This window comes from Triturus cristatus, chromosome 1_1, assembly GCF_964204655.1.
Source record: "Triturus cristatus chromosome 1_1, aTriCri1.1, whole genome shotgun sequence".
Lineage (NCBI taxonomy): Eukaryota > Metazoa > Chordata > Amphibia > Caudata > Salamandridae > Triturus > Triturus cristatus.
The window spans coordinates 563,572,721-563,594,277 of NC_140579.1; the positions used below are offsets into that span (position 1 = coordinate 563,572,721).

At 46.6% G+C, this 21,557-nt stretch overlaps 1 protein-coding gene across 13 annotated transcripts in view; it reads left to right on the forward strand.

Moving 5' to 3' along the window:
- Positions 1-21,557, forward strand: part of NAV1 (neuron navigator 1) — a 2,160,095-nt gene that overhangs the window by 1,081,029 nt on the left and 1,057,509 nt on the right. For all 13 annotated transcript variants that reach the window (XM_085644319.1, XM_085644290.1, XM_085644280.1 and 10 more), the window contains 2 exons: positions 15,717-15,819; positions 19,766-20,137. In XM_085644319.1, the coding sequence (XP_085500445.1) occupies positions 15,717-15,819; positions 19,766-20,137 (475 nt within the window). The remainder of the gene's footprint in view (positions 1-15,716; positions 15,820-19,765; positions 20,138-21,557) is intronic.

Genomic DNA, 21,557 nt, shown 5'->3' on the forward strand with positions numbered 1-21,557 from the left:
CTCACTAGCCTTGAACGTAGACCAACGATCAGCATGATTAATAAAAACAGGCTCAAAAAGATCGGCTTCAGACAAAAGAGCCTCTGGGCCTTCCCCCTGGGGCGAGTGCTCGAAGTGAGGGCTCTCCGAGTTTGTATGGGCCAGATGGTCATCAATAGAGCAATGCCGATCACATAAATGTATGTTAAAATCACCCATAAGCACTGTTCCCAGTAAGCTGCGCGCTTGAGCGGGGGCGCTCATAGGGTCTTTTACAAGCGCGCAGACACTCTCACAAAGCGCGCACGTCTCTGCCTAGCTAGAGATTTAAACCCTTCACCAGCCACCGCATTTTAAATGGTAATGCCGTGAAAAGTACGGTCTTTCAGCAATATGCAGATTGGAGATTCAGGGGCTCTAAGAAGGGGTGAAACAACAAAGTCTCGTTAAAAAGTGAAAGGTCTTTTAAAGACCTGTGAAGTACTGGGGTGTGGCTCTGTGTGTGCCCAGGAAGCTTTCTCATCCCGGCTGTCACACACGAGGGATGGGGGGGGGGGTGGAGCTGAAACACTTTCAACCCAATGGGCGTTGCGGGCCGGATCCTGCATCATCGTGCTGCTTCTCTGAAGCCTGGCCGCTCTCGCAGCTGCAGAAGTGCAGATGAAGCGCTCACACTCGGAGGCCCCTCTGCGAGTCAGAATGTATGTCTTCCACGGAAAGTTCACACCTCCTGAAAGCACAAGTCTCTTTTTTCTCTCCGACAGGGGACCTAATTTTGATGCGCTGATTGATGTGATGACACAAGGGATCTCTCTAGGGCCATCACTGCACTCTCTGCTCGCCATTGTCTGTGCGAGGGTTCATTTTCCGGTTCTCTTCATTTCTTCCACCAGCCTCGTCTTCCTTGATGGGGTTGCCTGCCCCTCAGGACGTAACTCTTGTCTTTCCAAAAACGGACGCATTCTTTCATAACCAACTCACCTCCCAAGAAGTGGAACCGGAGAGAAGCCCTCCCCTCATCTCTCCGATCAGGGAGGGAGGCTTTGAGCGCATTTCCAGGTCCTGGGCCCACTGCTGTGGGCACTGATTGAACCAGGTGGGTGTGTCTTTGAGAGTCTTTGCTGCCGCCTCACTCCCCAATCCAGGGACGGCGCTAGGCATGGGCAGCTGCCCAGGGCCCCGCGCCTGCTCGCACCCATTGGGCCTCCCAGCTTTACACACTCCAGAGTTTCGAGGCCCAGGGGCCCCCTAGGACTTTATATTTTTCTTTTTGTTATCAATCTCCCCTGCTGGACCCTCTCTGTGGGCCTAATGGCTGCATCTGCATGTTGATGACAGCAATCAGACAAGTCATTTAAGTGCCCTTGCCTGTGAAGTAGCCCTGCCCCTGTATGAATAAAAGGCTTAATATCCTGCAGGGGGCACAGCAAAGGATATAGAGTGGCGATGGCGGTACATCACAATGGAAGCTGCTCACCAAGGACAAGTGGAAAGGAAGCACAGAGCCGAATTAAAGGGGCAAGACAAACGGAATTAAGTGGGTGAAGCAGATAGGTGTGAGTACAGCAGTCAGACAAGAGGTGCATGCAGCGGAGCAGAATCCGCATGCATAAGTGGATGGAGCAGGGTTTAAAGTGTGCTGGGTCACTCGAGTCTTACACCCGGTAGTAAATTAAAATGGACATTGAAAAGGGGCCCTATATTCATGTCCTTTACTTGGCTGCAAAAAACATTGATCCAGTGTCTGCACAATGAAAGAAAGTTCTGAAAAGCAGGTGATGAGACAGGTCCGCTCTCCATTTTTGCCCTCACACTCGGAGTGAAAAAACACATCTTAACTCTGCAGCAGTGCTGGCCTTCACTGCCTTTAAAGTAATTTCAACGAGACTCGTTCTAGTTCTTTCAGTCTCATCATTTCAGAACTGAAGCATTTTCAGCATTATATACAAGGATGTTGCTTATTCATCTTATGCAACTAATAGCCACTGGCAAAGCCAATAGTCCTGGCTTGTTGTCGGTATAATGTTACCTGTTGTAATATTTATCTGGAGGCAATGACAGATGCAGCAAAATACCAGTCAGACGGCACACTATGCTATGCACAGATTTATTGCTGACATGTTTTTAAGCCACGCCCTTAAATACATCAGCCATGCCCATTTGAAAGACCCCCCCAGTTTTTTCATCCCACTTAAACCCCTCCTGTCTGGTCAGTTTGTAGGCCGCTTTTTTTTGTGCTAGTTGTTGACCTGGTTTATCATCACGTGAGCCAGTTTTTACTGTTGATTTTTGTTGATATTAAAGTAAACAGTGCCTGCAGCAAAATCAAATCAGTGCAGTCTTCCATCTCTTACAAAACACTTTTACCGCATGTCTTTACAAGTTGACAACTTCCCTAGTTTGCAAACATGGGGCACTTTTCTAGCTAACTAACTCACTAATTTTCATTTTGGTACATGGCCTATTTTCTGTCCCAGTCTGATGCTGCATGTTAGGCAGGGTCACTGGAATTATGCGATTATGCGGTAGCATCAATTTCTGCATAATTATGCATTTCCCGTATTTGCCACATAATCCATCATCTGCTGCAGAATCTACAGATTTTAACAAAATTGCTTTCTATCTCAAACGATTCAAAAGTTACTAAAAATGCAGCGACACATCTTGCTACATGTGGAAAGGCCCTTTGAAAAGCAGGAATAGTCAACTTTTTGTTTCCGCTGCTAAATTTGGGTGTTAAATTGGTACTAATGGGTGCAACCAATCCCCAAACAGTGTTACCAAGTTTAAAAAAGGCAACAAAATGAAGTAAAACTCTTTCAAAATGTGCCACATAATGCCGCATAATTTGCCTTTTCTTGTCTCATAATTTACTCACCCTGCCACATAATTTAACCATCTCCTACCACACAATTCCAGCGTTCCTGCTGTTATTTTAATCCACGGCAGTGATTTTGTTCCTGTTTATATTTCCCATGCTTTACTTAATGTTGCATTTCCAAAGAGTGCTAACTATTTCCAGCATGCGTGTTTCTGTATTTCATTTCACAGCATATTACTCTTGGATGATGCACCCTTTGTACTGAGTCGCCTCCAGGTGTTTATCAGCTACAGTTGAGCACTTTGGAGTTGAGGCTGCGGGCAGTACAGATTTCACACTGTGCATGTCTGTGGGTCAAAAAGGTGTTCATATTGCATGATCATTCAAAATATGGCCTCTCTGCAGAGCACAAAGAGCAATGGTCCTGCATTCTAGTTGTGATTCTCTTCAAATGTGTGTGAAGGAGCTACTTATTGGTTAAAACAACAATGTGAAAGTAAAATAATTTATTGTTGTTACTCATTTACCTTAAACAGCTAACAACCATTGACAAAACCAATACTCCGGGCTGTTTTTAGGTGAATGTCAGTTGTTGTGTTATATTTTTGGTTTCTTACTGATATCTTGCACATATTGATACCGCAACATGATTTCCCTCTGTGGCAATCAGGTCTCTGCCGAAGAGTATGTTGATATGTGCATGCTAGCTGTTGATTTCTGAATGAAGACAAATTAATCGAAACCTTATAGTGACAAATCAAGGGTTCTCATTTTTAAAGGCTCTCATACCATATGGTGTTCTCTTTGGTGGCTGGTGGAAGTATGTCAATCACTCACATGGGCAGAGTCAGCAAAAACATATTGGATTCATTTTCCAGCATTTTCTCTTGTTTTCAGAATCTAATAACCATTTTTCATCCACGTGCCTTTACTACATCCATAAGCAACAGAAAGTCATTCATTTTCTGCCCTCTCACTACCATTAGGCTGTTGTACAGTCAATTACCTTCTCACTACATTAAGCAAATGCCTTTTTTCTTGTGCTTCTTGCCTTCTTGAATTCAGTACCCTTCAAATCATTCAGAACCGTGCTAGGCTCCTCATCTGAGATGGCTGGATCGTTATGCCATTTCTTCTCACCTTTATGCTGTCTGCTGGGTTTTTCGTCCGAAACCCTCTATCTGCAAGGCACTATCCATTTGTTGTTGTGCACTGCATTAAAAAAGGATCTATCTTTCTGCAGCACTCCTTACGTTCAGTCCGGAACCCCATACTCAGTGCCAACCAAACTCCTGTGCCATCCTAAAATTTAGATGGCCCTGATTGGAGGCAGATCCTTCTCCTTTCTACTTGTGCAGGACCCTATCACCCTCTTGAGCTATGGTGTAACTCCAGTCTTTTGGAAGTACATTCAAAACTGTCTTTTCTCCACATTAGTAAAGTTTCACCTCTCTTTTGGACATCTCTTAGTGGCAGACTCAGAATGACCTGTTAGCATATCATTTTCATTCATCCCATTCAATAGAACAATAACCAAGTTTGAATCATTTAAACTACATTTAAACTTTATTTAATCTACTTAATAGCAATTTAATATCTATGTACGTATTTTATTAGGAATATTAAAGCTTTTTAACCATGTTACTGATGTCCAAATTAGGTAAGTAGCTTCTTGCAAAGCAGCTTAATCAATGCCATATAAATAATGGCCAATTGATATTACTTCCTATGATGTCAATTCCTGTGAGGTTAAATCTTATGCAAAATATAGGGGCCTCGCATGTTCCTATTCTGCCCGGGACCCCACTTATCCTAGGACCAGCCCGCTCCAATCATGTTACAGATGGTCGAGGCCTCTTTCGGCCACCTTAGCTGATGCTCAGTTCTACGACTGATATCAGTTTTTTAATGCTTCTTGCACGCTTCTCCTGTCAGCTAAGAATCATTTATGCTCATTTAATCAGATCGTAGCTGCTTAGGCAGAACCGCGTCAGTATCGAAAATGTATCAGGCCAATCTGAGGTAGACTAGGAGAAGTAAGCATGGCGGCTCCAGAGAAGCGCTGTACTTGGCGCTAGAGACAGACAGGCGCGAAAATGAATCCCCGAGCCAAGCCATAGTAAGTAAGTATTTGTAAATCACGTAGCATATAACATGTACAAATATTACAAATAATTGTTAACGTTTATTAATACTGTTTGTGTTTCAGTTTAGAACATAAATTGGACAACCTGATTTATAATCTCAGGTCGAATTGAAGATACAATTTTCGTGCAGTATCAGCAATGCGCCCTGAAATTGTTTTAGCACTGCGATGGGTGTTCATATCTGTCATACAGCAAATTTATAGCATTTTGACTTTGGGTGGGCGCTTAGCTAGAGATTTTAACCATTCACCAGCCACGGCATTTTAAATGTGTTTACATCTAATATTTAGGGAAAGTGAGGTGGGTTTTCAATATTGTAACACAGCATCAGTTCACTAATAGTACTGCATATAATATCTGTGACATATGAATATGTGAGGTTCTGCCTTGATCTGAAAGAGTGAAACATAAACGCATAATTTCTCTGCAAAATGTCTGTTTCAAATACAGTTTTCCTTTAATTTATTTTGAATAGGGGTGATGTGTGAGAGTCCATTACAATCTGTGTAAGAATTATTCAGGGTCACTACAGCACGACTCTGCAGAACCGAGCTGGCTCTCTCAAGGGGCCCCCTGAAAAGCTGGGGTCCTGGGCCAGAGCCCACTTTGCCTATGGGTTAAAACGACTCTGAGTAGATCTATAAAAAAGGAAAAGGATGTGAGATGATGCTCAATACTTTTTCACTGAGTATCGTGATAAATGTATACAAGAAGTCCATTTTATCTTTCCTTTCTCAGGTTTGCTGAGTGATATTGACATATACCACCTGCCGTTCTTGAATGCCTGACCAATAGCATGCTTTGCATTATGTGGCTTGTCAGCGATGTTCCAACATTTCAGTCATCAAGTGCAGACTGTGAACCAGGATTCAGTCACTTGAACACTATCAAGTCTAAATCAAGAACTAGACTGGAGGAGAATCACGTGGTTACGCTGATGATGACAAAGGCCCATCTCTTAAATAGCAAAGTTGACCTTGATATAATTTATCAGCACTGGAAGAATGGCATGGACCAAAGAAAGAAGCAAATGTGTCGCACATCTAGTGATGGCACATTGACTTGTCTGAGCCACCCTTTCCCACAGTCTATGTTTGGCCTGGATGGGCACATTTCAAACACTTGCACTTAGCAAAGACATTAATCATTGTTGTACATCAAAAGGTAACTGTGTCATGTAATTGTCAACTTGCTAAATATATATTCTCTTGAATAGTCTTCCAGCAATTCCTCACCAAATGATCAGTGCTCCAATCAAGAATATTCATTAAAATCTTATTTGGGGCTCCCTTCTGAGTCTTGTCCTTTTCTTAGCCTGGGGTATAGGTGCAACTAGAATAAACAATTAATGTCACGATGATCTGTCTTTACAGTGCAAAACTGTCACAAGACCCTGTTAATTAGAGCTATATGTGTGAAATGCACTTGATCTCTATCTCATTGCAAACAAAAGTTTGGAGTGGTAATTGCCACGGATTTATATACTCGCAGGCTGCACTCGCATACTTGGCGCACACAGCCTTGGCTGCAGCGCACAGAGATCTTGCACTGCTGCACACAGAGGAAAAAAATTAGAGGGAACATTGCCCATAAGTACTATATGGTAAAAAGTGGATTGATTCATCCTATAATCTTCTAAAAAAGAGTTCAATTTGTTCAAATGTTGATTTATAAAATTACTATCACCTTAATTATAAAAATTAATAAGTAATAGTTTAGGATTATTGGGACAACTTACTTCTAATATCATAAGATTAAATGAGTCAACCTCAAGTCTTCTTAAAGTTCCCTTTAGCCTATGGGAAAGAAGGAGCATCAAACCACCCTTTGCTCTACCAGCCAATGACGGACGTGCGGGTAGGGAATAGGATCTAAACCCACCCAACCAGAAACTATCCCCCCTATCCCATGTTTCTTGGAGAGCAAATATATCATACAGATTTATAGAATTCAACCAAAGTGGATCATCCCTTTTAGATTTTAGGCTTGCAATATTCCAGCTAATAATTCTACAATTTAGGGGAGATTCTGCTCTTATGTCATCTAAGCCTTGAGTTGTTTGAGACGAAACTGAGCCACCAGTCAATCATTCAGATCCATCTGAGTAAGTGGGAGAAATCTATTTGAAATAAGCAGCCCTCCCTCCTTAGGCCCTCCCTCCTTAGTATGTTATAAGGAGTTTAGTGTTGTATATTTTGTTGTTGTGCCCTGGTCTTCCCCTCCTACATTTGCTCTACAGGGACCTTCTTGCGTATATTTGGTTAGTTAGAAAACTCTGACATTAACCCGCAGCCCCAGGAACGTGCCTTTTTAGTCAAGCCGATTTCCCATTCTCACTATTTACTTAATCACGAATTGTTTGTTGTATCATCTGTTCTGAAATATATGTAATGTGAACCAAATCATTCCATCCAGACATTGATTGCCATACGCGTAAGGCAGAAGATACTGCCAAGCCTCCCTTAATCCCGGATATTACCATTGTATGGAGCAGCGCCATTTGCCCATCTGTTTCATGCCCATGCATTCCAGGTTCTGCCCTTCTTTTGTTGTTGTATGTGATGCCCACAGTCCTACAAGATGTCGCTTTAGGCCCAGCGATGGCCTTGCTTTTCCATTCTGTTTCTAGCACAGGACCGCCTAGCCCCTTCTGGAGGACTTGGGTTTCTGGTTTTGCCGTCTGTCTCTGGCAGTCACAATGCTGTAGAAGAGCGGTGCTGTTTTGCTCCTGCCGCATTGAATGTTGGGTATCCATGACTGGTGGCTGCCTGCTGCTCTGGTTTCCATGGGCACGGCTAGGCTGCTGCTCCACACGACATACGGTGTTGTCTGAATGGATTTTTCCTTAGCGTTAATAAAAGATGCTGAGCTAGTGGGTCAGGTCATCTGTTAGGTTGTACGCATACGTTGGGGATGACCTACTTCGATTGATCTGCTCACCTTGGAGAAGACTTGTGGTAAGAACTGAAGAAACCGGTGCCATTTACCCATCTGGTGTATGTGAGCCTGTGCTGGTCTGTCCCTTTCCCCTCTAGATGTATGAGGATGCACAATCATGTGCCTCTGCCTATCCGAATGTACAAGGCTTTCGGTTTCCTTTCCAAGTCCATTGGGAAGTTTAAGTAGTGAGCTGTGCAAATAACACAAGTGAAGGACGGGGCGTTACTAACTACTGTAATGATCAGTTCGAGGCATGTGGGCTGCTGAATTCATATCTGTGCATAGATCGCCGCCTAGTGTTGGGTCCGGATGTTTGCACGTTGTTGTCCTGGAAGAGTCTTCGAAGTATCCTTGGATAGGTGACTCCTCCCCTGGACTACAGTGCGCATGGGCATCCTCTCCATCCTCAGATTGTTTTTTTCCGCCATTGGGTTCGGATGTGCTATCTTAGCTCAAGTTAGGAAAAAATTTTGTCGAGGCCTTTAGTTCGCGTCGGTACTGTTTATCGATCGGTTTTCGATACTCTCTGTTAGTTTACTAACTTCCAGCACCGACTTTGTTCGCATTTACCTGTCCATCAACTACTTCGACGATGGAATCGAGGACGCCATTCAAAAGGTGTCCGGTATGTAATGCGAAGTACCCACACATCGACGTCCATCCGGTGTGCAACAAATGCCTTTCGCCGGACCACGACGAGTCGACATGTATGGCCTGTGCCCGGTTCCGTTCAAAGAAGACTCTGCGGAATCGTCGAGCGGCGAGGCTCGAAGCGCAGCACGCGGCACCGGCCCCAGCTGACATCTTCGACGACGCGGACGACGTCGAAGAAGTAGAAGTCTTACCCTCCAGTCCCGTTTCCGACCAAGAACCCGGATCGGACGAGGCCGACGAGTCACTCTTCCACAGAGGTGAAGACGACACCGAGGTAGGAGACGACGAGGAGGCCTTAGGGGCCGAAGAGAGTAGCTCCGATGATGAACAAGGCCTACCTGTTCAAACCGAGAATTCACCAGTGCCACAGACTATGGCTCCGGTCGAGGGATCGCCTTCGGGCCTTACCCGAGACCTATCACGCAGTCCTTCGGCCCCGCCCTCGGGCCCGGCCTCGGACGTTCAGCGGCAGCCATTACCGCTTAAGCCAGCTGGTTTCCCTTCCACGAAACCGAAACCGAAAGCTGCTCAGGTTCCTACGAAACCGAAACTGAAAGTGGCGCTAGTCGGATCGAGGCCTTCAACACCTTCGACGCCGGCGCACCGTGTCGGCACCGACCGCACCAAGGGGGACTTCGGTGCCGAACTCGAGACGGGCGACATGGGAGTCGACAAACGGAAGAAGGCCATCGGCGCCGAAAAACCTGCTCGGTTACCGGCGTCGACGCCACCGACACCGAGGGCCGTCCCGCCTGCTACGCCTCGCAGCACCCCCTCGACGACACCGAAACCTCACGTGTCGAAGACGTCGACGGTGATCTCCGCACCTCGGCTCGATGCACCACGGGCGCAGAAGATATCTGCAGCCGCCTCGACGACCCTGGCGGGGGCCACGACCTCTAAGGCGCCCCGAGTACGGCCTGGCGCAATGCCAGGCTGCAAAACCAAGGCTGCCCTCCAGGACCAGTCGGGTTCGATCGATCCAGCGGTTTCGTCGGTGCCGACCAGCATTACCTTCGGCTTGCCTCCATCCACAATCCCGAAGGCGTTTCAACTCAGGACACAGGCCACCAAAACTGCGGTTACGCCTGTCGAGCCGTCACCGTCACGCGTCATCGACGCCGACACTGGCAGGATGATTCTCCACGACCGAAGGATAACTTCGGAACCGCCATTGGAACCTTTCAGGATCCCGCTAAAGAGGAAGCTGCCTGTGGACACAGAACCTCTCCTGTATGAACCCTTTCATTCACCCTACCAGGATCCACACCGGGCCTCCCCCACACGCTCCGACACGGATGCATTGGAGGACTACATGGGTGAACAAGTCCCCTACCATGTGGACACGGACCCTGATGACCAGCAGGACCCTGACCAAACTTGGGGCGACCCTGCAGACCCCAGTGCACCTCTTGATGCACAGGACCCACAACTATATGGGGCAAAAACGTCACCCACAGAGGATACTGCGGCGTTCAACGCTCTGATTGAACGGGCGGCGAACAACCATGATGTACAGCTTCACTCTGATATCATCGAAGATGACTTTCTAATGGACACCTTTGCATCCTCAGAAAGACATGTAAAGACTCTGCCAATGTTGAAGGGGGTCCTTAAGCCAGCCACTGACATTTTCAGGGAACCCACCAGGGCACGAGTGATAAACCCCAGGATCGATAAGAAATACAGATCAGCACCTGGGGATCCTACTTACATCAGAGGACAATTACCACTCGACTCCATCGTTGTGGCGAATGCCCGCAAGAGGGCACACTCGCAGACAACGGGTGACGCTCCTCCCCCGGACAAGGAGTCCAAGGTGCTGGAGACCTCCGGCAAGCGAGTTGCCGCACAAGCTGCAAGCATATGGCGCATAGCTAACACTCAAGCGCTCCTCGCTCGCTACGATAGGGCGCACTATGACACAATGGAGCAACTCCTTCAACACCTCCCTGACCCCTACAAAGAAGGTGCAGAAATCCTTATCAGAGAGGGACAGCTACTCACAAATGCTGCCATCAAATGTGCACTAGACGCTGCTGACACGGCTGCCAGGGCCATCAACACTAGCGTCATCCTACGACGTCACGCCTGGCTACGTATCTCAGGATTCAAGCCTGAGGTACAAAACAATATCCTTAATCAGCCTGTCAACCCCGACTTTTTGTTCGGGCCTGAGGTTGACGCCACCCTCGAGAAGATAAAAAAGGACACGGACACTGCAAAGTCCATGGGCGCCCTACAAACTCAGTCCTTTCGGAGCGGCTCCTTTCGTCGCCCCGGAAACAAGGGAGCAGGCAGAGGACAGGGGTCACAACAAACATATAACAAGGGTAATACGCAGACCACCTACGATAAGAACACCCGAGGTGGCTATCGTGGCTCCAGTACCAAGGGCAGAGGACGTGGCTACGGCAACACCAGGTCCTCCCCCAAGAACAAGCAGTGACGCCCTCTCCCTTCCTCCCGACCACATAACACCTGTCGGGGGAAGGCTACAACGGTTCCTGTCCACGTGGAACTCCATCACCACGGACAGGTGGGTCAAAGATATTATAAAATACGGTTACTGTCTGGAGTTAACTTCCACTCCACCCACAATACCACCAAGAAACCGTCCTATGTCTTCAGAGCACTTGACGCTCTTACAGCAAGAGGTAGAAAGTATGCTTCTAAAAGGCGCTATCGAGGTCGTACCCGTCCACGAGCGGGGCACGGGGGTTTACTCCCTCTACTTCTTAATTCCAAAAAAGGACGGGTCGCTCAGGCCTATATTAGACCTGAGACCCCTGAACCAGTACATTCTTTCGGAGCACTTTCACATGCTCACTCTACAGCAAGTCCTTCCGCTTCTCCAGCAGGGAGACTTCCTAGCATCACTGGACCTCAAGGATGCGTATTTTCACATACCCATCCACCCCTCACACAAAAAATACCTCAGGTTCACTGTTCAAGGGCAGCACTATCAGTTCAAAGTCCTTCCCTTCGGCGTGACAACAGCGCCCAGGGTTTTCACAAAGTGCCTAGCTACGGTGGCGGCACATTTACGGAGACAGCACATACACGTCTACCCCTACCTAGACGACTGGCTCGTTCAAGCGAGATCGGCCCAGCAATGTGCAAGCCACGTGTCCCGTACCATTCACCTTCTTCACAGTCTGGGATTCTCACTAAATTACCCAAAGTCTCATCTCCAGCCCGCACACGTACAACAGTACCTAGGTGCGACTATAGACACTCTGGCGGCCACAGCTCAGCCAAATTTAGTGAGGATCAACGGCATACAAGCGCTGATCTCCAAGTTCAGACCCAACCACTCGCTTCCAGCGCGAGTGTTTATGCAGTTGATAGGCATGATGGCCTCCTGCATCTTCATAGTCCCGCACGCGAGATTACATATGCGCCCACTTCAGGAGTGCCTAGCACGTCAGTGGAATCAGGCTCAAGGACAGTTGAAAGACCTAGTGTTGGTGAGCGGTCGGGCATACAACTCTCTGCATTGGTGGAATCCACAAAACCTTTGCAAGGGCCGACCGTTCCAAGAGCCTGTTCCACAAATAGTACTGACAGCGGACGCGTCTCTCCAGGGATGGGGAGCTCATGTACTCCACTACACAGTGCAGGGACTATGGACGACACAACAGAAGAAGATGCACATCAACCTTCTGGAACTGATGGCAATCTTCCTGGCCATGAAGGCTTTCAAAGTACATCTGTGCAACAAGGTCGTGTTGATCCGGACGGACAACATGACCGCAATGTACTACATACAGAAGCAGGGAGGGACACACTCTCCACAGTTGTCTCATCTGGCTCAGAGCATGTGGAAGTGGGCCATTCAGAGGAACATGTTCCTCATGGCGGAACACCTCCCCGGCAAGGACAACCAGATGGCGGATCTGCTCAGCAGACACAGCCACCAGATGCACGAGTGGGAGTTACACCCATCGGTACTCCAACCGTACTTCCAGCAGTGGGGTCACCCAGAAATAGACCTATTCGCGACAAGCGAAAACGCAAAATGCCAAAGCTTCGCCGCCAGATTCCCACACCCGCAGTCGCAGGGCAATGCGATATGGATGAACTGGTCCGGCAAATTTGCGTACGCTTTTCCTCCAGCACCGTTGATACCGCTGGTGGCTCGCAAACTCCGACAACACTCCCTGACACTCGTCCTAGTTGCTCCCACGTGGGCACGCCAGCCGTGGTACACCACCTTCCTCGAACTTTCCGTGGTACCGCATCAAAGGCTGCGGATCAAACCCGCGCATTTGACGCAGAACCATGGAGAGGTTCAGCACCCAGATCCGCAACAGCTGAACCTGGCGATCTGGCTCCTGAAGTCCTAGAGTTTGGCTATCTCAATCTGCCACCTGACTGTATGGACATCATCAAGGAGGCCAGGAGACCCACTACAAGAGCTTGCTATGCAGCCAAATGGAAACGGTTCGTCATTTATTGCGGTAATAATGACATTAACCCGCTGGACGCATCCATCCACAACATCATATGTTACCTCTTACACCTATACCGATGCAATCTGGCGTACACCTCTATACGGGTCCATTTGACCGCAATATCAGCCTATCTGCAAACCAGGCAGCACCTCTCTCTCTTCAGAGTGCCTGCCATCAAAGCATTCTTGGAAGGACTCAAACGAGTCATTCCACCTAGTCACCCACCGGCTCCAATGTGGAACCTCAACTTGGTCCTCACACGCCTGATGGGTCCACCCTTTGAACCTCTACACTCATGCGAGATTCAATTCCTTACCTGGAAAGTAGCCTTCCTGGTAGCGATCACTTCCCTAAGAAGAGTTAGTGAACTCCAGGCACTAACCGTTCAAGAGCCATTTATTCGGGTTCACGCCAACAGGGTCGTACTACGTACCAACCCCAAATTCATGCCCAAGGTAATATCGCAGTTCCACATGAACCAGACTATTGAACTGCCCGTTTTCTTCCAAAACCCACAAACTGTTGCAGAGAGGGCATTACATACACTAGATGTACGGAGGGCCCTCATGTACTACATCGACAGGACTAAACCCTTCAGGAAGACAAAACAACTGTTCGTTGCCTTTGCCCCACACCACAAAGGTAACGCCATCTCCAAAGCAGGGATAGCCAGATGGATAGTTAAGTGTATTCAAATCTGTTATCAAAAGGCAAAACGCACATTAACTATTCCACCACGAGCCCACTCAACACGCAAGTTGGGGGCTTCCATGGCCTTCCTAGGAAACATTCCCCTGCATGATATATGCAGAGCAGCCACATGGTCCACTACACACACATTTACAAAACACTATTGCGTAGATGTGCAGTCAAAACAGCAGGCAGCTGTAGGACAGGCTGTTCTCAAAACACTTTTTCAGACCGCTGCAGCTGGCACGGGTAGCCGCCGCCAATAGAGGGCACTGCTATGTATTCTATGCACAGATATGAATTCAGCAGCCCACATGCCTCGAACTGAATATGCTACTTACCAGTATGCATCTGTTCTTGGCATGTAGGGCTGCTGACATTCATATCGCCCTCCCTCCTCCCCGGCGCCTGTCGCAGCTGCAGCTCTCAGAATTATTGCAAGCATGGTCATCACTTTCTGTATCTACTCCATCACTGCCACAATGGCGAAAAACAATCTGAGGATGGAGAGGATGCCCATGCGCACTGTAGTCCAGGGGAGGAGTCACCTATCCAAGGATACTTCGAAGACTCTTCCAGGACAACAACGTGCAAACATCCGGACCCAACACTAGGCGGCGATCTATGCACAGATATGAATGTCAGCAGCCCTACATGCCAAGAACAGATGCATACTGGTAAGTAGCATATTCAATATTCAGTTGAATACCACCCTCCTCCCCATCTAGATGTGAGATATCGTGATGCTGGGTCTCTTCTCTTCAGCATGTTTGAGGGATTGTTCTTTCTTATCCCACATCACCACATTGTCTTAAGATCTCTGAGACTTTGGGGTTTGTACCAACCCCATTAGGCAGTACAAGGGTCTGTGCTTCTGCCTACCCTGCCCATCCGGGTGTATGAGGGACTGTCATGTAGTCTGCAGTTCTGTCCTATCAGTATGATGGCCCATGATGCTCCCTTTTGGGGTAGTGATGGTGTATGAATGAAAGTGGGATTTCGCTTTGTTCCATAGCCCTATCTTGTATCAATCAATGTTTTAGAGTCTATCAGTAGGGTAAATTAAAATACTATACTAGCGCAGGTGCTGCAATATGTTATGGTCTTTGAAAAGTATGAGAGGCCCTTTCTTCTGCTTGTTACGCCTCTCTGGGTACCCCCCCCCCCCCCCCTCTCAATCGGCCTTCGCCCGAACCTCTGAGCTGGTTTGAATATGCTCTCTCCTTCTTGGTGATACAATTGACTGTGTATAGCGCTCCCAAGGTTAGCGCGCATGCTGCATCCCCTCCTCGATGGCAGTCCAGAGCCTCGCCCTTCTTGTCTGTTGTGGCCTGATTGTTTCTTTAGATCCTTTGCTGGGTCTCCTTCCTCCCATCCTCAGGTCCTCTCAGGTCTTATGTCAAAGCCCCAAGACACCGGAGAGAGAAGCAGCATCAGAAGCAATTCCCAGAGCGTAGAAACGAGATTTGTGAGGCTGGGCATTTGCTTAATTGCGGTAATGTACACACAGAGCTAGCTGGCTTCACATCTTCGGTATAAATTAACCAATGTAATTGCCTGGATGCATATTTACAACTTCAAACGAGCAATGACTTTGGCTGACAGTCTAGTTAAAACTTGAAGCAAGTAGTGCTCTTGCTCACCCAGATTTTAGCTACTAATATTTTGTTGACTTGGACAGCCTACCTAACTGTGGGGTAGGGTGAGCAGAATAGAAGCCTAAATCGACTAACGTTTGGCACCACACGAGGTTACCATGGAGATATTTTACTGTAAATGGTTTGTAGATGGTAATAATAAACGCAAGCACCGGTCATCTACACATGCATACATGTACGTTCGGCTTTTGAAAGCCCCTTACTGTTTCTAGAAACTGAAAGCATGAGTGGTGTGAATTGTAAATATTTTGTGGCGTTCCCTGGACTACTATGTTTATTCAGATGTTTTATGTACCTGACAAACTGCTCACTACACTGAGCAAAAGGCTGCCTGTTCCTCCATTTCATTGTATTCTGTTTAATCCCACAGACCCAGAGTCCCAGCGGAAGCGGACCGTACAGAATGTCCTGGACCTTCGACAGAATCTGGAGGATACCATGTCCAGTTTGCGGGGGTCAGCCGTGTCGCACAGGTAAGGCTTCAGAACGCTTGCATCCCACTTCCCTTGTCAGCTGCCCAGACTGACCGTCTCAGCTTATGAATAAACTTGGTATAATGTGGGAAGGGGATGCACTGTACCATTAGAATCCAGCAAGAACTCTAAAACACGTGACTCTGTGGGGTGCAGGAATGCAGATTCCCCAAGATGATGTCCCAGGTCCAGGCATCAGAGACCATTGTCTCCTGCACAAAGACTCCTGTAAAGATCCTTTGCTCCTGCACTCAAAATCGCAACATGGACTCCCAGGGATCTATATTAGCTGAATTAAACCCTAGGGGTTGTAGTTCTAATATCACAGTGGCTTTGTAGAGGATGTCTCAGATGTTCCTGTGGCACTGTCAAGAACATTCTCACCTTCAAAGTAGCTTGCAGCAGTATGTCTCCAAAGCTTGCGTTCAATACAGTGAAGGGCAATGTCTTTATTGAAAGGAGGTCATTAAATTCTTATTTTTAGATCTGGCAGGAACTCTCTGATCTGTTGTACTAGAGGACGCTGTCTCCTGATCTAAGATCAATTCTTCATTCTCTGTAGTACGAGCCACAGTGCGACTGGATCCTGGTGTGAAAGCACACACATGATTCACATTCCAAGAGGTTAGGGTCACATGGAGGACATTGTGTCCTGCACTCTGTATACTATATGGCACAGAAATGGCATTTGATGTACACTCGCCTGTTAAGTCATCATCCAGTGGCATGTCATTGTAGGTCTACTTCACTATTGGTATTGCTTCTCCATGGTCAATAAATAATCACAAAAAGCATGCATTGATACCGTCAATAAATTTGCTCAACCAACGAGTCGATGCGCCAATGTTGTTTATTGGTCCCTCGAAAGAGAGCTTTATCCCATCATGAGCTTGATTTTCCTTTGATTGAAGCTTTACCCCTCCGTGCCCTTGTGGTAAGACGGATCTCCTTAACACCCCCCACGGTAGTCTGCTAACCGGCCCACTCCGCTGAGCTTTCAGAATGATGTAAATATCTTATTACTCTGGGTTTTGTGTGATAAATTAAGTTAGAATCTACTGCTATTGTATTTGTGTTCTTATTTTTGTCGTTGTATATAACTTTAATTGCCATGTTGTAAAGCATTCTGGCAGCTTCGGGCCCAGTGAGAGCTGTAGGAAATTCTGGAATAAATAGCTTTGTGTTTGTTTCAGATGGAAACGTGCATTGTGTTGTAGATAAAGGTGCTGCACAATTAGTAAAATGGTGGCAACAATTGTCATATCTAGCTCTGCTGTGCAAGATCCTTCTGAGATTTGTGTCATCTGAGAAATCACTTTGTGGTATATGCCTTTACTGAGAGCAGGCGTTCCTGAATTGTAGTTTTGAAATACCTCTGCAACCTCTCATTCTCTGGTGTTTCCTCCTTCAACTCAAAATCCCTCTCTCCTTGCCAGTCAGTCATAAAGACAGTCCCTTTAAACTCCACTCTGGAGCTTAAAGGGCACTTATGGAGCTTACCACATGCAAGTGTGGCGATCAGTCATGGGTTGAGAGCAGGCATGATGTCATTGAGAGCAAGTGGTAGGTCGGGGTAGCTTGTTCAGGATAAATAGACCCCCATCTCCTACCAATATCTAGCATTGTAAATCGATGTATGATTTCATGACCGTTCTAGTGGAAAACATTGAGTGTTAGCAGCTCATAAATGGATGCAGTGTAGTGCAATCTCCAGTGATGCCTGGCGCTTAGGAATAGCAGTGCACGTATGTAAGTGCCTGTACCAAACCTCTCCAGAAGCAACCAGAGACACATGATCAATAATGACCACTCACTGACCTGCCGCTCAGGATTCAGTAGCAACAGCGGCATGTCTGGATAATGCAGGAGTGCCGTTGTAAGTTCATTCACAAAAACATTTGTATCTAGTATGTTTCTTGTGATTCAATTTAAACTTACCCTGCTGAGTTGTGTGGAGCCTACAACTGTATTAAACTGGTATGTTTGTGGACTTCTTACAACCGCGCCTGTGGCCAAAGTTTCCAGCTAATAAGGCAGAGATATTCTCCCACCTAAAGGGTTTGGTAGGACAACTCTCCCACTAAATACAGGTTTTATTTTTTTTTGTTTTTTGGGGGGGGGGGGTAGGTGAGGATTAAATCGCATTTTATGTTACAAATTGTTTAGTTACCTAATATAGAGGGGGAGGGAGTAAAAATAAATGTTGAAAGTTTAACCAACTTCCCAGACCTCTGGTCCCGTGCTGCCTCATTAAACTCGGACCTGTTTCACAGATGACTCCATTGGTACCACCTCGTGCATGAGCAATCGTTGACCAGACTAGCATTTCTCAGTTGTTGTCAAGATTTGTTTTGTGTTCTGGCTAGAAGTAGCAGCTTTTCTTATTTTTCGTTCTGATGTTTAGGTTTTGGCTTACTTCTTACTTTCTTTTTGATTTTATGTATTTGGATTGCAAATATAGTTTCCTTTAATGCTCACTAATGTCACTCATTCAGTAGTTTTTAAGCACCCTTTCCAAAACAGAGCTTTGCTGCCAGCCTGTGTATGTTTTAGGAAACATTTTGTAATTATTTTGCCAGTCAAAGTTCATGTGTTGTGGTATCTTCAAGGCATTTATATCTGACCCTTTACTCAGACCGAACGGACAATCAGCACTGCCCATCAGCTGGAAGGGCACAGCAGTTGGTATACTGTGCACAGAATCGCCAGCTATTTTCAGTACATAATGGATGAAACACACAATCACTAGTTTGGTATAGATTACACATGCCATCTTCAGTGACTTATGCCCGTGGCTTACTAGCCCTTACTGCCTCTCTGCTCATACCTAGTGCAAGGCCACGTAAAAGCACTTCCCTCCCTTTCCTCTGACTAGGAACAAGTCTACTGTTTAAAATCTGGCGCTCTATCTCATTTCCCATGCCACAAACGTTCTATGATTCAGCCCCTAGCATCTCCCTCCCTCTTCTTTCTCCAAGCCTTCCCTTTCCTTACTGGCAGGTGGGAGCGGGCTGTCCTTCAGGGCAGAGAGGCCCACCCCCCAACGTTTTTCCAAACATGAAGAGTGCCTGTCAGGCTGAGGTAAGGTCAGCCTGGCTGACACTCTTCATGTTCCAGTCAGGCAACAGAGCGCTGTACGTGTGCAAAATGTGCCTGTGCCTGACTGCCTGTGCTGAACTTTACCAGGCTGAAGATGTCGCAACCCTGTCGGTGTGACCTCCTCAGCCTAGCTATGCACTTGGTGGTCCTCCTTCTCATGATGAGTGGAAGCATCACTGATGGCCTCGGACCTGGGCACTTCAGTTTTAAGCCCTGAAGTGCCCATGGCGTACTGTCCATCAGTCATGTGAAGCTAGTTCGAGTGGGGCGAGATTTGCAGTCTCACTGACCCTATCCCACTCTGTGACGAGTGAGGGACTTCCACACCTCCTCATTGGCTGACCCATAACAAAGTTGGTCAATGAGTGGAAATGGCAGTCCCTATCATACAGAACCACTGAGGCTTCCCCCTCCACCTGAGATCACTGCTGCAGGCCAGTAAGTTTTCTTTTTTTTTATGTTTAGAGCGTACATGTGTGTATGTATGATTGTATGTGTATTTGTGAGTGTGTGTTGTGAATGGGAGTATGTCCACATATATGTGCTTGTGAAAGGTGGGTGAATGTGTGCACACATATGAATGCATGGGTGTGAGTGAGTGTGCATGTGTGGTTGTCTGGCACGCCCACTCCCTACTTGCTTGAATTACCGGCAACCACTGCTTACTTTTATCTGCTATCACTGCTCCCCTACAGGCAGAGGGCTGCTGTCTTGTGTTCCCCTTTGCATTCTTGTTTCAGACCTCCTTGCTGTGCACCTTGCTTGACAGTTCCATCTCCTCATATGTGGTATATTTCTATGAACATCATCGAATTTTTCTGTGCTTTCTTTTTTTTCTTTTATGCAGCTCCTTGGAAATGATCTGCTATGACAGCGATGAAGCGAACCCCCGCAGCATTTCTAGCCTATCCAACCGCTCCTCTCCAATCTCTTGGCGTTATGGCCAGTCCAGCCCCCGCCTGCAGGCTGGTGAGGCCCCTTCGGTGGGCGGGGGCTGTCGGAATGAGGGGGCGAACCCCAGCTGGTACATGCATGGAGAACGCGGCCACTATTCTCACACCATGCCCATGCGCAGCCCCAGTAAGCTCAGCCACATCTCCCGCTTGGAGCTGATTGAGTCCCTGGATCCAGATGATAGTGATATAAAGTCGGGCTACATGAGCGACGGCGACCTGCCGAATAAGCCCATTCTCACTGAAGACGTAGATATCACCACTGGGTAAGTGCGTGGTTCAGCCAAGGAGAATCATTGGGGACAGCAAAGGGCTGAGTTCATGGCAAAAAATAATGTATGATCATGTAATTGTACTTGACACTGATCACTTCTGAGAATATTGGGCATGTGACGCCCTCATTGCTTGATCGGAACCTATAATGCCACAAAAACTGATTGGATAGGTGAACTGATCAAAACCGAGACCTAACTTTGCACACCGAATTACACTTTACAGAACTTGCACAGATACTCCTGCACATAAAGGTTTAAATAGTATCTGAAGCTTCTTGGGTATTTCCTAACTAAAATGGCTTCCTCCAGCATACTGCTGTATCGAAAGGAAAAAGATTACGAAGTGTGAGCTCGTAGATAACTGTTAAATGAGAAGTGCTAGCCCATACTAAACGGTTCTACAAATTAATTCCAAAACTGTGAATAGTGATCGGAGTCTAAACGAGGTTAAGCCAGAAATAATTAACAACTGACACCAATATGAGTAATTTTTGGGCAAGGAGTGCAAAACAGAGCTGAGTGACTGTTTTTTAAACATGTATGTGTGCACTCGTGCATTATGAATACACTGATTTAAAGCCTCTTACCACAAGAAAGAAGTTACAATACATGTCAAACACATAGAATGTCCGCGGGCCAGAATTATCAATGGGCTTGTTTTCCACTTTGGGGTGCTGAATGGTGTACTCGAAAACATAAGTGAAGCCTGAATAGCGTACGCTGTTCCCGCAGGGGGAAAACATGCCCTTGTTGATACTTAACTGTGTACAACAGTACACTATACTATAGCTGCCACTCTGCATGCTTTCATTCTTTCCTCCTTCATGGAGAGCCAGAATATGAAGTTGGAAGATGTTACAAGAAGTGGTTGATTTCTGTCTTAGTGTTTTAAATGTCTCTTTAAAATGCCACCAAAGAGTGGTAAGTAGTCAACCTGTTTCTGAGAACATCTCCCAACATCCACCTATTTTGAATTTATTTTCACCTTGAGACAAAAAAAACAATTACTAGAAAAACATCTTGGTTATTGTATTGATAGCACAAACCAGGCCACATATGATAGGAATGTATAAAAAGACATAGAGTGTAAGACCATATAATTCATACACACTTAGTTTGTCAGTGAGACAACTTCAATTTTTCAAAAGATTATTGAATCCAATAGATCAGATGTATTCTGTAAAGTACTCAACACTTTATTTGAGGTGAAGAAACCAATATTGTATTTCTTAGAATACAATGAGAAACTCTAACTTACCCAACATGTTTCGAAACTTATTTTTTTTATGATTTGACCTCAAACTCTTTTTGCTTTTTGTTGTATTTTATTGGGTGGCGGGGGGGCGGGGGGTGGTAAGGTACCACACTGAGGTCTAGTCTTAGTCTGAAAAGAGCCCTTTCTGTTTCACTA